This window comes from Myotis yumanensis, unplaced genomic scaffold (genome assembly GCF_028538775.1).
Source record: "Myotis yumanensis isolate MYYU_CA2020_CCGP unplaced genomic scaffold, mMyoYum1.0.hap1 SCAF_5, whole genome shotgun sequence".
Classification (NCBI taxonomy): domain Eukaryota; kingdom Metazoa; phylum Chordata; class Mammalia; order Chiroptera; family Vespertilionidae; genus Myotis; species Myotis yumanensis.
In genome coordinates this window covers 33,889,158-33,905,485 of record NW_027223756.1, presented here as the reverse complement: position 1 = coordinate 33,905,485, position 16,328 = coordinate 33,889,158, and the positions used below count along the sequence as shown (strand labels likewise).

At 50.9% G+C, this 16,328-nt stretch overlaps 1 protein-coding gene across 3 annotated transcripts in view; it reads left to right on the top strand.

Moving 5' to 3' along the window:
- Positions 1-15,803, top strand: part of TCF7 (transcription factor 7) — a 34,633-nt gene extending 18,830 nt beyond the window's left edge. Inside the window, exons 4-11 of one of the 3 annotated variants that reach the window (XM_070414996.1) lie at positions 5,886-5,997; positions 6,760-6,847; positions 8,538-8,630; positions 10,037-10,156; positions 10,665-10,827; positions 10,918-11,025; positions 11,529-11,577; positions 14,171-15,803. In XM_070414996.1, the coding sequence (XP_070271097.1) occupies positions 5,886-5,997; positions 6,760-6,847; positions 8,538-8,630; positions 10,037-10,156; positions 10,665-10,827; positions 10,918-11,025; positions 11,529-11,577; positions 14,171-14,250 (813 nt within the window). In that variant the 3' untranslated portion in view covers positions 14,251-15,803. Of the gene's footprint in view, positions 1-5,885; positions 5,998-6,759; positions 6,848-8,537; positions 8,631-10,036; positions 10,157-10,664; positions 10,828-10,917; positions 11,026-11,528; positions 11,578-14,147 lie in introns of all 3 variants that reach the window. The other 2 variants (XM_070414998.1, XM_070414999.1) reach the window with 2 other exon arrangements.
- Positions 15,804-16,328: the final 525 nt, after the last annotated feature.

Here is a 16,328-nt window from a genome sequence, read left to right as displayed (position 1 = left end):
GGGGGTTAGGAAGGGAGGAGGGGAAGCCAGCCAGCCAGGCCCAAGCTCAACTTCAGAGCAGAGGAGATCTACCTCAGGAGTCCCTCATTTCCACCTGTGCCTGCCCAGCCCTGCCCTTGGGCCCCTTCCTGGCTCCAGCCTGCTCAAGAAGAGGAGGGCATGCTGGGGCACCGCAGTAAGGAATTTCCAGCCATGAGCTAATGAAAATATCCCAGAAGGATGAGGACCACCTCTGGGACATGATTTTGAGTTCGGCATGGGAAGAGCAGTAAGAGCAATGCAGCAGCAGGAAGGACCACCTCTGCTGAGACTGTAGCAGACATAGCCTCCCAGCCCCAGGGTTTGAGTGCTGGATCTGTCTTGGAGTCTGGAGGGAGGGGTTCTCGGGGAAGGGGGCACTGCAGGCAAAGGCAAAGAACAAGAGTAGGGGTCCTGAAGTGTTCTGATCAAGGATTATGGACTGCTATTGAGTCTTTCATTCATTTATACCAGGGGTCCTCAAACTACGGCCCGCGGGCCACATGCAAATACAAATATTGTATTTGTTCCCGTTTTTGTTTTTTTTTACTTCAAAATAAGATATGTGCAGTGTGCATAGGAATTTGTTCATAGTTTTTTTTTAAACTATAGTGCGGCCCTCCAACAGTCTGAGGGACAGTGAACTGGCCCCCCCCTGTTTAAAAAGTTTGAGGACCCCTGATTTATACAGTCTACCCTGCTGTGAGCACTTAATGAGTGTCCAGTTCTGTGCTCAACACACTGCCCTCAGAGGTAAGAAAGATGAGTTTGCACCACCACGATGCTCAGGACCTGGTGGGGACAATTGACCCAGGCCTCCTTTCCTTGGAGGCTGGGCACAGTCAACACCAGGTAAAGGAGAGGAGAGGAGCTCATGTCACTAGGCTTCCATACACAACACCAAGCCTCAGGCAACCCCACCCTGTTGTCTGGGCAGCCTGGCCCTGGGACAACCTTGTGCTGAGGCCGTGGAGCGGGACGTTCCACTGGCTGAAAAGGGTATGAGACACTGGGCCCTGTGCCAGACAGCTCCCCCTGGCTACCACCACTAGGCATGGAGGGGGTTGGAGAGTGAGGCCGAAGGGCAGCCTGCATGAACGTGGGAAGGACTGGCCAGGCCCTTAATGCCCTACCCTGGAGCCCTGGCCACCTCAGGGCCTCCAGCTGCTGGCAGGCTCTGCCCTACCCCTGCCCACCTGGCACTTCTCCTGTGCTTTGGCTGCAGGCTCCTGTTTAATGAGGCTTTTCCCTAGTTCCCAGGGAAGGCTGGTAGACAGGATGAACCCTTTGTCCACCAGGCAACGCCCCACGCCCCACCCCACTGCTCCTGTCACACACATACATACTAGGCCAGAGGCTGTAGGCTGAGCTGAATTCTGTGGTTTCCTAGGCCTAGCCTGAGCTGTGCTGCAACCTAGGGCTTAACCAGCCTGGCCAAGGAGGGTCAGCTCTAGCCCTCCTCAGGGAGGGTGGTTTGCCCAGAAGCTTGCTGTGGAGCCAACACCCCTCCGCCCCAACCGGGCAGAGTGGGACTCTGGAACTCTCTTCCTAGAGCTGGCACCTTGGAAGTCTTAGGCTCTGCTCCTAAGACTTCCCAGTGTCAGAGCTGCTCACCCAGAAGCCAGGCTTACAGCCCTGAGTGCCAAAGCGCCAGAGCCAGGGCTGGATGTCAGGGTCTTCTCGGAAGCAAGATCTTAGACTCAAAAGTCCCCTGTGGTGTAGAGGGTGTCCATTCCACCCTTTGGGCCAGGGCACCAGGCATTTGTGCTCTCAGGCAGTGAATGGTGGAATGACTGCCACCAGGGTCCCAGGTTCTTGAGGGAGTAGACCCTGAGGCTCAGTCTCCTGACTTTCATGAAGCCTAGTCGGGGTTAATGCTGTCTGGCTACCACTACCCTAGGAACCTATCAGGATCAAAAGGCCCCAGAGGTTTCCAGGTAGCTTCCTACCTTCATAAGCCCTCGGTTCCAGCTCCTAAAAATTTTATAAAGCCGGGTTTTTGCATCTGTGACCAGTGAGATAGGCAGGGCTGATATTCTCATCCTTCTTTTACAAGGGGCAAACTGGCCCAGGATCCCATAGTGAAAATATCAGTAAAAGGTCAGTAAACCTTGAGATGAGCTTCCCAACTCACTCACTTCACATCATGGTACACTTAAAAATTATCACTGGAGCCCTAACCGGTTTGGCTCAGTGGATAGAGCGTCGGCCTGCAGACTGAAAGGTCCCAGGTTCGATTCTGGTCAAGGGCATGTACCTTGGTTGCAGGCACATCCCCAGTGGGAGGTGTGCAGGAGGCAGCTGATCGATGTTTCTTTCTCATCGATGTTTCTAACTCTCTATCCCTCTCCCTTCCTCTCTGTAAAAAATCAATAAGCCCTGACCGGTTTGGCTCAGTGGATAGAGCGTTGGCCTGCGGACTAGGGGGTCCCATGTTCAATTCCAATCAAGGGCATGTACCTTGGTTGCGGGCACATCCCCAGTTGGGGGTGTGCAGAAGGCGGTTGATCGATGTTTCTCTCTCATCGATGTTTCTAGCTCTCTGTCCCTCTCCCTTCCTCTCTGTGGAAAATCAATAAAATATATATTTTTTTAAAAATCAGTAAAATATATTTAAAACAACAACAAAAAATTATCACTGGAGTAACTAGAGAAGGAGGTTGGAGGCCGAAGTACCTATGGGAAGTCCTTGGCATAGAGTGTGAGGAAGAGAGGGCAAGGTAATAGGGTTAGAGATGGAGAGGGGGCCTAATCGTGTAGAGCTTTGTAGGCCCAGGTAAGGCAATTAGAGGCTTGAGGCAGAGGAGGATGTGATCTGATTTATGTGGCTGCCAGACGGAGGCCTGGCTGAGGGGGCAGGAGGCTACTGCAGTCATTCAGGTGAGAAGTGGCTGTAGCATGGACTTGGTGGGGGATCAGGAGGAAATGGTTGTTTTCTAGGTATATTTTGAAAGTAGAGCCATTAGGATTTGCTGACAAACTGGATATGGGTGTGAGAGAAAATGAAGAGTCAAGGATAACTCCAAGGTATTTGGTCTGATCATCTGGAAGAATGGAGTAGCCATTAATTGAGGAAGATGGAAAGGAGCATTTGGGGCAGAAAGTCAAAGGTTTTGCTTTGGACATATTGAGTCTGGGTAGCATTTTAGACCTCTGAGTAGAGTTTATGAGTAAGCATTTGGAGAGGGGAGTTCCTAGGAGAAGTTAGCACTGGAGATATAAATGTGGAGTCATCAGATGAAGATGCTTAAAGCCATGGATGAGAGCACCCTGGGAGTGAGCTGAAGGCCAATTGTGGGTCAGGTCAAGAAGAGAATGAGATGGAACCAAAGCTGAGGAATAGCCTGTGAAGTTGGAGAAAAATCAGGTAAGTGTGGAATTCCATTGTGGAAGACTAATGAAGAAACTGTTTCGAGGAGGAGGAAGAGATCAGTGTGTCCAATGCTGCTGAGATGACATGAAGATAACATGAAGACTGAGAAGTGACCACTAAGATCAGCAACATGGAAGTCATGGAGATATTGGCAACAGTCATCTGGCGAAGTGATAGGGCAAGAGACTAGCTAGGTTGAAGAGAGGATGAGAGCTGAGAACTAGACAAGTGAATGTGGACAGATCTGTTGAGGTTTTCAATAAAAGGGGGATTGAAACATGAGGTAGTAGCTGGGGGAGAATTTACAGATGTGAGAAATGAGAGCCAGTGGGTACCCTGATAGGAATGAGACTGGGCTTGCAAAGTGTTTGGCATAGTGCCTGGCACTCAGTATATGAAGGATTTCACATGCATCCACATACCCCACAGCTGTCCCAGCCCACTCCTCTTTCCAGCCACCTGCAGACCCAGTGATCCTACATCCCACCTTCCATTCCCACACATACTCCCAGACTGTCACAGTTATGTCTGAGCTCAGTGCTGGAAACAAAAGAAAGCCTGAGATTGGCACAAGACTCCCCCAGGAAACCTGGCCTCAGAACAGCAACAGGAAAGTCACAGCACTCAAGGCCTGGGGACTGAATGGTGCTACCATTACCCTCCCCAGGTGATGCTGCCAGTGGGCTGCCAGGCATGCCTGCCATCTCCAGGCAACACTCGCCTCCCCTCAACCCTCCACCCGCACTTGGCATATCAGGCCTAAGTGTCTGGCCTGTGTGGGGACCAGCACCTGAGGGCTAGGGAAACACTATGAGTAGCATTTCCTCTGCACCTGTGAAGGCTCTGTAGGATGAAAAAGGGGCTTCCTACATGTCCCTTCCTCATTGCCTGACACCTAAGTAATTGAGCTCTTGGGTACTGTCTGGTTTTATCCTCACAACAACCCTCTGATCATCTCCATTTTACAAGGAAATGTATGGTCAGATATTGTAATAAGTTCTTGAAGGCCACAAATGTTAGAAAAAGGATCTGAACATGGTTGGCCCACTCTTCCTCAAGTTCACAGCAGAGAGCCCTCCCTGGGAGTGACAGAAGGAGGCTCACCTGCCCTGCCCAAGGAGGCCAGGAAGGCTCCAGTCAGAGTTAAGGCATCGAACTCAGGAAGGTGCTATGATGCCATATATACCATTTGCAAAGGAGGAGCCAATGCTATTGGGACATCTACCCGTCTGCCTGAGGACAAAAGGAAGGCTAATTAGCTCTGGGATGTAAGGTTGCTCCTGGTGGGCAGATGAGCAGGAGACTGATAGGTGGCAGTGACAGTACCTTCCCTAAGCCCTGAGGGGAAGTTTGCAGTTTATAGCCCAGCCTCAAGCTTCCATGGAGGCAGGAATGTAGGAAAGATGGAGGCCAGGACTGTTGCTGGGAGGTATGGGAGCCTGTGCCCACCTGGTAAACTCACACTTTGACTCTATGCAGTTCATACCCCATCTTCCCTGTAGCCTCACCCTGGACCCCAACAGCCAGTGCTGAGAGACCTGTGCCGAGATGTTAAGGAGTCTGGCTAAATTCCACTAGTGGGAGATTTCACCCACAGGGCCACAACCTCTCATTATTGTCTTGCCCCAGAGATGTCCCATTCCTTCTGTGCCATGGATCAGAAGTCACTCATCAGTGCTCCCAGCATCCCCACAGATGGACTTTCCTGAGTGGAAGTTGGGCCTCAGTTGTAGATGATGTCTCCAGAGCCTTGGCCCGTACAGATGTGTGCTCAGGATATGCAGAGCTGGGCCTTGGCCCTGAGCAACCACTCCCTATGCCTGGGTCGCATGGGGAGCCCCCATCTCAGCCTGACTGAGTCATCTCATGACAGATCCATGTGACTAGTATGAAAAGTAAGAGTCCTGTGGTGTGAGCAAACAGGAAGTGTGGGGTTGGGTGGGTTGGCCCTGGGGGAAGCCTGGCCCCACTTAGCCCCTCCCCTGAGTTAGAGGGCTGAGCGGGGGCTCTTGCCTGTGTCAACAAATCCTATTAAGCCTGAGGTGGTACAGAAGGTCAAAGTCAGGACCCCTAGTCTGGGTGCTGGAGGAGGAAAGAAAGCTGCTAGGGTAGGTCAGCTCCTCAGACCATATCCTGATGTATGGCCCTAGAGGCTGTGAGCAAGTCATAGGGCCTCAGAAACCGGAGGATCTCTGAAACTGGGAGGCAGCAAGAATTTCGTGGACAGGGGAGATATGCCTCCTGGAATTGAGTGCACACTCTCTCCGAGGTGGGATAGCTTGGGCAAAGTCTGGGGAGGGGGAGGTGGGCAGGAGGGCTGGATCACTGGACACTGCCTGGTTTGAGTGGTACCCCCTCCTATGAGGACTGTGGTTTTGACCACCCCCATTTTCCTTTGACAATTGGGCTGCCCCCACACACAGCTATAGCCCCAAGCCCTGTGCCTTCCTGCCTCAGGTCTCCCCACAATCACCCATCCTCCTCATTTTTTCAGCACAACAAGGCCAGTCAGCCTGCCCATGGCGTCCCCCAACTCTCTCCTCTCTATGAACATTTCAGCAGTCCACACCCCACACCTGCACCGGCCGACATCAACCAGAAGCAAGGTACAAATCTGGGATGGGGAGGGGCCCAATGAGACAGGTGGCTGGATCCTTTTTTACAACTAGAGAACCTAGTGCTGTGCAAAATCGGGGCCCTCCTAGATGCCAGAAAAGTGGATCAGGGGACCTTGGAGGTACCAGAGGGCTGGGGGAGGTGGTGCCAGGTCAGAATTTGAAGGCTTCAAGTTGAGGTAGAAACTTAAATCCTGAGTGACCTCCCAATGCCAGTATGAGAGCAGGCATTTGTGTAAAGCTGATTAACTATAACACTTATAGCTGTTCCCTCCCCCAGTGAGAAAATGGAAAGTGGTGGTTGTGATGGCTGATTCACCTCAGCCTCAGGCAAAGTCATTCTGAAATCAGCCACTGTCGACTGTGGGAAACCTGCTGACTCAAAGGGGGTGCTCGAAACCCTGGCTCCACAGGCCAGGTTCCCCCAGACTCGGGGGGAGGGGGCAGTAGAGGCCCCAGTTGCAGACTATCAGTGGCAAGGCCTGGCTTCCCATTCCTGAATGACTCCAACTCTGCCACTGACCAGCCAGTGTCCTCAGTCAAGTCACCCAGCCCTTCTGCCTTTGGTTCCCTAGCTTGTAAATGCAGCACTGTTATCACACTGGGGTAGTCCTGAACAAAGCCATATGTATGGTACCCTAACATGGAAGGTGGGATCTTAGAAGCCCCCCACAGGAAGCTCTAGAATGCAGTAACTAGCTAAAGTGACCTCCAAGTCAGGCTAGCTCACTTACTCGGCCCTCTCCACTGCAGTTCACAGGCCTCTGCAGACCTCTGACCTCTCTGGCTTCTACTCTCTGACCTCAGGCAGCATGGGACAGCTCCCCCACACTGTGAGCTGGTGAGTGTGGGCCCAATGGGAAAGGGGCACCTCCTGATTTAGACTCTTACCTGCCCTTTTTTTTCCATCCTGTGCTGAGCACCCTGCTGCCAGTTCTATATACATACCAGAGCTGGCCAGCAGCTCTATCATTCCTCAGGTAGCCTGACATATTTCCTTTGGCAAGACTGGAGACTAGGCTATGGTCCCAGCCCTGTCGCCCTTGAACTCTGCTTCACTGTCTGAGACTTGAATGAGAGAACCTTGGACTGTTCAGGGCCATCTATGTGAGGAAGAAAAGGTAGGCCTGAACAGGGAGATAACAGCATGAATGGCCATAAGCGAGGCTGTTGCTTCTCAGCTACCTGGTGGGTAGGAGGATACTTCCCACTCACCTCAATGCCTACTGCTGGCTGGACCCTTCCTTGGCTGAGTTGCTTGAGGGCCAGGGTCACTCCTTGCCTTAATTGTGCCTGCTTGAGCCTAAGCCCTGGGCCAGTCTGCTTGGAGAGCCTATTTAGGCTGGGCCAGGAAAAGCCAGCCTGGACTCCAAGTCAGTAGGCCCAACTGTGGGCCAAAAGGCCTGTCTTCAGCTTGAGTTGGGTCTGGCAGGCTAATTGGCCCTTTGCTCAGCAACCACAGTGTGACTTGGGCAGGTCTTTAGCCTCTCTGGCCTGGGGCAATCACTTAACATCAGGAAAGCTTGGCTTCCCAGGAAGGCAGGGTAGGTCCTGAGGCCCAATCTAGAGGCCCACTTGTCCCTTTCTACTTGCCCTTCATCCAAGTTAAGCTGATTCCTCTATTTCTAGATTCTCCTTGGACAGAGTTCCATTCTGAATACAAACCATGACTACCTCCATGAGTACCCCCAGGTTTGAACTTGCCAGGCAAGGATCTGGGCACCAGAAAAGCACTGCTAAAGCTTGCTGATCCTCAGGTCCCCCTCCTCACAGTATTCACTCTTAACTAGTGCACAACCCAGACAGTGGCCAGCCAATTACAAGGCACTGTTAGCAGTGCTTTGACAGGACTGTAGGAACCCAGAGAGGCACCTCATCTAGTTTGGGATATCAAGGGCTTTCATTTAGGATGACCAGGTGCTGAAGCAGGCAAAGTGAGCAGAACAATCCTGACAGTGTCGACAGTAAGTGCAAAGGCCCTAGGACAGATATCAACCCTGTACTGACAGGGACATTTCATTTCAGGAGGTTAGGCTGGAGGGGACCTGGGGGCCTGCTGAGCTGGCTCCCCAAAGAATGCTGTCATTTCTACCCCTTAAGCACCAGTACTAGCCTGTAGAGCAGCGGTTCTCAACCTGTGGGTCGCGACCCCTTTGGGGGTTGAACGATCCTTGCACAGGGGTCGCCTAAAACCATCGGGAAACACATATATAATTACATATTGTTTTTGTGATTAATCACTATGCTTTAATTATGTTCAATTTGTAACAATGAAATTGGGGGATCACCACAACATGAGGAACTGTATTAAAGGGTTGCGGCATTAGGAAGGTTGAGAACCACTGCTGTAGAGGAAAATAGGTGCAGCACAGGTTGCCCTCTGGTGGCAGATGCTTAAAGCACACATTGGAGTGGTCCAAGCAGAAGCCAATTTGTCTCTCATCTATGGGTCAGGCCTGAGCATGGAGGGAAGTCCTTCCCCATATAGAGCCAGTAGCCAGACTGCTAACAGCTGTCTTTCCCAACCACAGGCCCAGCCCTCCTCTCTATCCCCTGTCCCCTTCCTGCGGATATAGACAGCACTTCCCTGCCCCCACTGCAGCCCCTGGCGCCCCCTATCCCAGGTGAGTCCCCTACCCTGCAGCCAGGCTCCTGCTTTCTGTTGCCCAGGCTTCAATGCCCACACAAGGCCATGTTCAGGCCACTGCTTGCCCTGTGCTAGTCGTCTGTTCATCCGTCTGTCTGTCATTCTGCAGCACCTTGCTGCCCTGTGTCTGAGAATGAAGCCAATGGGACTGCAAGAGTTCTAAACCCAGGCCAAACTGTGCAGCACAGCATCACAAAGCAGCCAGGGACAGTACATGCACATGTGTGCTTGAGCTCCTGCCTCTGTGCATGTGCAAGTCAGTCCATGTGCAGGTCTGTATGCATTCATCTCTGCTGCATCCCTGGGCAGAACAGAGTTCCACCCAAGCTGAGGCAGCATTTCACATGTGTCTTCAACATCTGGCCTGCTCAGAGACCCTACACCAGGGGTCCTCAAACTACGGCCCGCGGGCCACATGCAAATACAAATACTGTATTTGTTCCCGTTTTTTTACTTCAAAATAAGATATGTGCAGTGTGCATAGGAATTTGTTCATAGCTTTTTTTTTTAACTATAGTCCAGCCCTCTAACGGTCTGAGGGACAGTGAACTGGCCCCCTGTTTAAAAAGTTTGAGGACCCCCTGCCCTACACCAGTGTAAGCAGCAAGAGGCAGAGTGGTAGCCATACAACAGCAAGAAAGTAAAGTGGGAGGCGTGTGTATATGTAAGCCCTTTATTTAGCTCACTCCCTTAGAGACAGATGTATGCTAAGTATGGAACAAGGAATTCAGACATTTTCAGCCCATGGAGCTCACCGCCTAGGGTAGGAGGTATAGACAGCACACCAGCAATTGAATTGGGCTATGCCTGTGGGTGATGGGGAAGCCCCAAGGAGACCTCAGCCAGATTTGATGGGTCACAGTGAGCTTCATAAAAAGGGTTAACATCTCCTGAGTAGTAGGGGATGGCTGGAAGTGGGAAGTGATGGGAAATGGGGGAAAAGATGGGGCTAGAAATGTCAGCAGGGCTGTAGGCAAAGGGAGAATTTCAGCAAGAACAGTCAGGAGCACACAGGTGTTTTTAAAAGGTCATTCTGGCTGTTGTGTGGAGAGAGTCCTAGAAGAGTCAGGAGAATGAGAAAGCACACAGGGTAGTCACAGGCTCATGAGGCTGAGCTGGTGAGGGCAGGTGGTGACAAGGGGAGAGATTCAAAAGCTATGTAGGGCTTAATTTAGTAACCACCTAAACGATGAATATATAGATTTTTGCAATGATGTCTTTGTGATGTGTTGGGAGCAGGTATTTGTATGTATCAGTGTACATGTATGCAAGCAATGAGGGTGGGGTATCTGTTCACCTGTCGTTTAATGTGCAGGGCCTCTGTGTTTGCCAGGGTCTGTCCTGCACACATCTGACTCAGTGTCAACTTCCTCCTGCCTCTAGGTTCACCCACCCATCCCTGATGCTAGGTTCCAGCGTACCTGGTCACCCAGCAGCCATTCCCCACCCGGCCATTGTGCCCCCCTCAGGGAAGCAGGAACTGCAGCCCTATGATCGAAGCCTGTGAGTGAAAAGGCACAGAGTGGGGAGGAGGGGGGGGGGGCGGGGGGGGGCAGACTTCAGGGTCCCATCTATTCGTCAGCCAGGATACACATTTCTTCCACCAAGCCCAAGTCCTGCTGCCAGAGGAAGCCTTTGGTCAAACTGTTTTGTAGCTATTGCCACGGGCCACTGTTTTTTGAGGCTCTGAAGCAGGAGGGATTGGGTGGAGTGAGAAACAAGGCTTTAGTCTGAGCCAAGATGGGAGGGGCTGAGAAGTCCTTACACATATTTTTCTTACTTAGCTGCAATATTCCTATAAGGAACAAATACTTAACTCTGGTCACCCATTTTGGAGCAGCTAAGAAACACACACACACACACACACACACACACACACACACACACAACAGAATTTCACTAAAAAACCCCTAGTATCCATGCACTTACACATGCAATGGACACACTACAGGGTGGTAGCATTAGGTGGGCATGTGGGGACTCCCAAGTGATCTGGACATGTGTCCCTCAGGAAGACGCAGGCAGAATCCAAAGCAGAGAAGGAGGCCAAGAAACCAACCATCAAGAAGCCACTCAATGCCTTCATGCTGTACATGAAGGAGATGAGAGCCAAGGTTATTGCAGAATGCACACTCAAGGAGAGTGCTGCCATCAATCAGATCCTGGGCCGCAGGGTGAGGCCACAGGCAAGGTGGGCTGGCAGGGGTGGTACAAGCCTGATGATTGCCTTACACATCCCATCTGCCCCTCCTTCCCCTTTGCAGTGGCACGCACTGTCACGGGAAGAGCAGGCCAAGTATTATGAGCTGGCCCGCAAGGAGAGGCAGCTGCACATGCAGCTATACCCAGGCTGGTCAGCGCGGGACAATTACGTGAGTAGCCAACAACACACAGGGATGGGTAGGGGAACCTTCAAGATTCCATGCCCTGGGCCACAGTCCCAGCAAGAAAGGAATATTGTCCTGAAGGCACAGATGAGGGAGGTGGTGGACTGGTGGAGGGTCCATGGCCTCCCGTGGCTAGCTCAGGAGAGGATCAAGCAAGGGACACAGGAGGCAGACCCGTGTCCTGTTTTCTACCCAGGATCTATTCCCATTCAGGGCTGTTTCCCAGTATTTGATTAGGGCTCATGAGCAGAAGGGGAGAAAAGGGCCTGGAAGTTACTCTTCCATTCAAAATGGAGACAAGTGTGAGAAAGGGAGGAGGAATCCCTAATTGCCCCATGTTACCTAGCAAGAACTACAATCAAGAAACTGTGCCTGGAATCCTAGCGACAGCCAGGCTAGGCAGCAGGCTGCAGGTATCCCAGCCATTTGCTCACTGGGATTAGTGTCCACCTCCCACATCTGAGGATCCTTCCCTTTATTCCCTGCAGGGGAAGAAGAAGAGGCGATCCAGAGAAAAGCACCAAGAATCCAACACAGGTGAGGCCTTCCCTCAACAGTAGTGGAGGCTCCTCTCCAGGTCCCTATGTGACAAACATCACTGCTCTAGCCCAGAAGGAGGGGCAGAGTACTTGGCCATGAACCTTCAATGCCTGGGCCCTCGACTCTGTATACACGGCCTGGCATCTCACAAGTCAAATCCCTACTTTAGGAACAGCTATACTAAGTCCTAGGGGTGACCAGTAGAAGCCAACACACTCCCACTACCTTGGCTAACCCTACCCTACTCACAGCTTTGCCTGTCAGGGAAAGTTAGTGAGGAACTGACAGTCTGATCCATGTTAAACACAAACACTGCATCCTGGTTAGTTCTGAGGTGGATAGCAGATTGTCTGGAGACTGAGCCAGGCCCCGTACCTAGGCCCAGTAATCACCCAGCCTGCTGGCTGGTGCCCAGCAATTTCTCTATCACACTGTACCCAACTCCCAAGCCCTGTTTTTCATTGCAGGTTCTAAGTGCTCTATATAGAGGACCCAGGGAGCCCACACACTGTTGCAAGTCTCCTTCCTGTGAATAGATTCCTGCCCCAACTCTGATCCACATTTATGAATGACTCTCTCAACAGTGCTGTCCCCACATGCTACAACCAGGGCAGGGCAGACCTCAGCCATTTTTCTGAAGTTACAAAATGGGCTTTACTTTCACATAGAAAGTGTGTGGAATATGTTTTAAGTTACAGCACAAGGAGATATGGGTCAGGCAGATAGAACATTCGCAAAAATGAAAAATAAAATGGCAGGGAGTTTTGGGGTGGAGGCAGCCCTAAGGAAGAAGAGGCTGGATATGGATCCCCATGGGCATCCCTGGATTCTTCTGCCACAGCTCCCATACTGCAAGTGGCCCCTTAAGCCAGAGAAAGGAGCTAGCCTGATATGGTCCCTTCTCTTCCCCACCATTCTTCCCACTGCCTCTTCTGCCCAATTGGGTGCCGTGCCCGCCTTTCCAAATATCTTGACTCTGGGCGCTAGGGCTCCCACTGGGGCTGGCTGTGCCATGGAGAGGCCCTCTGCCTGTGGGGGCTGTGGGGTATCTGTGACTAGCTAACACTGATGTTACCTCTTCTTTCTGGGCCCTGCTCTGCCCTGCTGCCTGCCTGCTCGCCCTCTGCCCTGCTCTGCCCCTCTGGCATGGCTGTGAGCAGACCCTGGCTCGCCTAAGAAATGCCGTGCTCGCTTTGGCCTCAACCAGCAGACGGATTGGTGTGGTCCGTGCAGGTGGGTTTGTCCCCACCACCATCTTCCCTTTGCTTCAAGCTGCTTCCTTGACTCTGCACATGTTCTGCTGGGCTTATATAAGCCTTCCTGTGGCTCCCCAGCCCCATAGGATACCTGCAGATTAAAGAGCCCATGCCTCGTAAGAATGGGAATGAATACTGAACACATCTTGTAGGGAAGATCTTTTGGATCTAAGTGGAAGGAGGGGGAGAGACAGAATGTTCTAGAAGGGAAGGAAAGGCAGACTCAAGAATGTAGTTCTGGTGCCTAGGATCCTCAGGTAATGATGGTTTGGTGCTAACTAGGCCCAACTGGTCCTCAGTAGCCAAACCTCACACCATTCATCAGGTAGCCTCTGCCCCTACTCTCAGGCCTGAAAGTCATAATGGCCAACCAACTCCATCACTTCAAGTTGAGATCCGTCTGAGCCCGTAAATCTAAGAAAAATAAGGTAACTATAATAGAGAATATCATGAGTAACCTGGATGCCAAGTGACTCACCATTTTGTACCTACTGAGACCAGAGGGCTAGAGAGGAAGGGAGAGAAGAGGAGGGCTGTCCTAGCCAAAGAACCATACAAAGGTTTCATCTCATAACAGAAAATATCCCTGTGTATATGAAAATAAGGCGTGCCTATCAAGTGGCTAAAAATTGCCTAGTTTTAGGTTTATGCCAGGCCTGATATGGCCAAGGCTGAGGCTACTCTAGGCAGTTAGTTCACTGACTAAGGAATATTTGTGCAGCCCCTCAGAGTGCCCTCATGCTTCTTTATCAAAGGATAAAGAGAGATCTTGGATAATATGTGTGTGCGTGTGTATATAAACATGATGGGAGGCAACCCTGTCCCTCAGGGAAGGTCCTACTTTTACCCATTCCACAATCAGAGACAAATTGTGGTCCAGAGAACTCAAGATAGTAAGAATGTAGGAGAAGACTCAAAGAATCACTGTTCATTTCTGTTTCCCCTTCTCCACGCCTAACCTAGCTTTGAGCCCTGAGATTACTCAGCCCAAGAAGCCACAAGCATTGCAGCCCCTTGCCTTAATGCTGATCTGAGCCCCACAAACATGCAGAGGCTCAAAGGCTCTCCTGGAAAACAAAGCAGCCGACAGGTCCAACTACAAACGGTCCTTGTGCCACCATGTGGTGGTGCTGGCAAACTGCACCTGTCCCAGGTCTGGGCCAGGCCCAGCAGAGTTGCAGTGCTGATTCAGGTCTGAAGGATAAGCACATTCAAGTACTGGGGAGAGGGGATGAGAGGTCAGCTAGGCCTGTGCAAGGACAGCATTTTTTGGTTGTGGTTTGTGACTATGAATTCACCCTCTATTTACAGATAACTCTCTTCACTATTCCTAGGAGGAAAAAGAAATGCATTCGGTACTTACCCGGAGAAGGCCGCTGCCCCAGCCCCTTTCCTTCCGATGACAGTACTCTAGGCTGCTCCGGGTCCCCAGCCCCTCAGGACTCACCCTCATACCTCCTGCTGCCTCACTTCCCTACTGCACTACTCGCTAGCCCTGCGGAACCGGCGCCTACATCACCAGGTCTCTCTGCGGCACACAGCCTCCCAGCTCCCTGGGCCCCCACGGGCCCCCAGCGGTGCCCTGCAGAGTACACAGGTACAACAACAGGAATTTCGGAGGCAGGCAGCCTAGCATGCACAGGACACCTGGCCTCCTCCAGGGACCCACTCTTTGAGAAGCAGCAACAGAGCCCCAAAGCACGTGGAAACCGATCAGGGGCCCTGTTAACTTCTTCTTAGGGTCCAGGTGCTGGAGATTTCAGAGGCTGCACAACTTCTGCCTGAACCTGGGGCCATCAATTCAAACTGCTCCGAGTGGTGCATCAGATCTGTGTTGTCATTTGATTTAAGGGCATCTCCTGTGCCGGTGGCAGCCTCCATCTTTTTACCATCTGTCTGGTTAGCCAGATGCCCCCGCCTCCCTTCCTTTCCTGCTATAGATCATAGATGGACTACCCTGAGTTCTGCTGCTTTCTCTACCCTGCCTCCTCACTCCCCCTGCACTGCCACACCTTCCCCATACCAGACACTTCATGGACCAAGAATGAGTTGGTTTATCACACATGTAAGCCTGGTCACAACCACAAAGCTCAAAATGACAGTGCTTTTCTCTTGAAGGCCTGGAAAAGCCATGTTTTACAAAAAACTAGCTACCATTTTTAAGCTGGGCCAGAGGAATCCTGCCGAATTCTCAGGAGCTTATAAGTGGATGGGATGAACAAGTTAGTTTAAATCTATACCCTAGGCAACAGAAAAACCTGACACTACCTTAATCTGGCTCTCTACTTCAAATTACTTGGAAATGATTCCTGAGAAACTCAATCGCCTAAGAAGCCCTGATATCAAAGCCCCAAGGCCTGTTACTAGTGGCTGTAGTCAATAGTTCAAAGAAGTTATGGCCCCAAATCCAGTGTGCATCCCTCCCCATTCTGAGGGCCTTTGTTACGGATCCATTTCCAGTTTATCCACCCCTTGGGCAGTGGTGAGGGCAAACACAACCTTTTGTGACAGCCAGTATCTTTCAGCATGAAACCAGGCCAGCTTCAGATTTCCTATGGTTCTGTGGGAATGAGGACTATTACAACCAAAACAATAAGCCCAGAAAACCTTTAGGGATAGACACTGGGTTTTCACCACAGCCTAATTTAACCCATTTATGAGCCAAGCTTCAACCCTGAGCCTTTAAAAAAATCTTTTAAATTTAACTTGTTTTTTTGCCTCCTCACCGTACATAGCCTGAATCCAAAGAAAAAGGGCTGTCCCTGTACCCACATACACCCTTCAACAAATGCCTTTAATACCTACTTTAGCCACTGGCTTCTCAGATTCCAAAGATCATGTATTCTAGTGTAGTGTTGCAGGAAGTTTTGAGAAAAAAGGACCATTGTAGTATTCAAAATATTTTTGTATTGTTAATGCATCATCATAGAAAAACTTTAAATGTGAGAATAAAGATACTTTTTCCTGTTGTTTTTTTCCCTCCTCCCCAAAGCTTGACCCTGAGGAATAAGCTGTTTCAGAAACAGGATGATAATTCTTTTCTTCACAGCCATGAAACTTGGGGTTTATTCTCTACTATGGTACACATGTTAAAGACTCAACCTACAGAAGCCGGGGATTACTCTCATCTCCCCTTAAGGGGCTTGGGCCTGCCCAGCTCATGCTGTGGATAAGCTCCCATTCCAAGCCTTGCTCTGAACCCACCAACCCTCTGACCTAAAAATTGATGCAGGCACAGGCCAGCCTGCCTCCCACCCCCATAAGACTATGTTGGAAACTGCTATCCATAAACCCTAAGACAATCCAACTAGAAATAGATGTACAGACCACTAGACTCCATTTTCTCTGAGAGTTGAGATTAGACTAACCACTCCATAAGTACATATCCTATTACAAGGAAAATAAGTCTTTTTATGTACTGGTATAAACTCCAAAAAAAAATTAATAGAACGCTTTCCTCCCAAAAACTGTATTAAGGTGCTTGAGGTATCT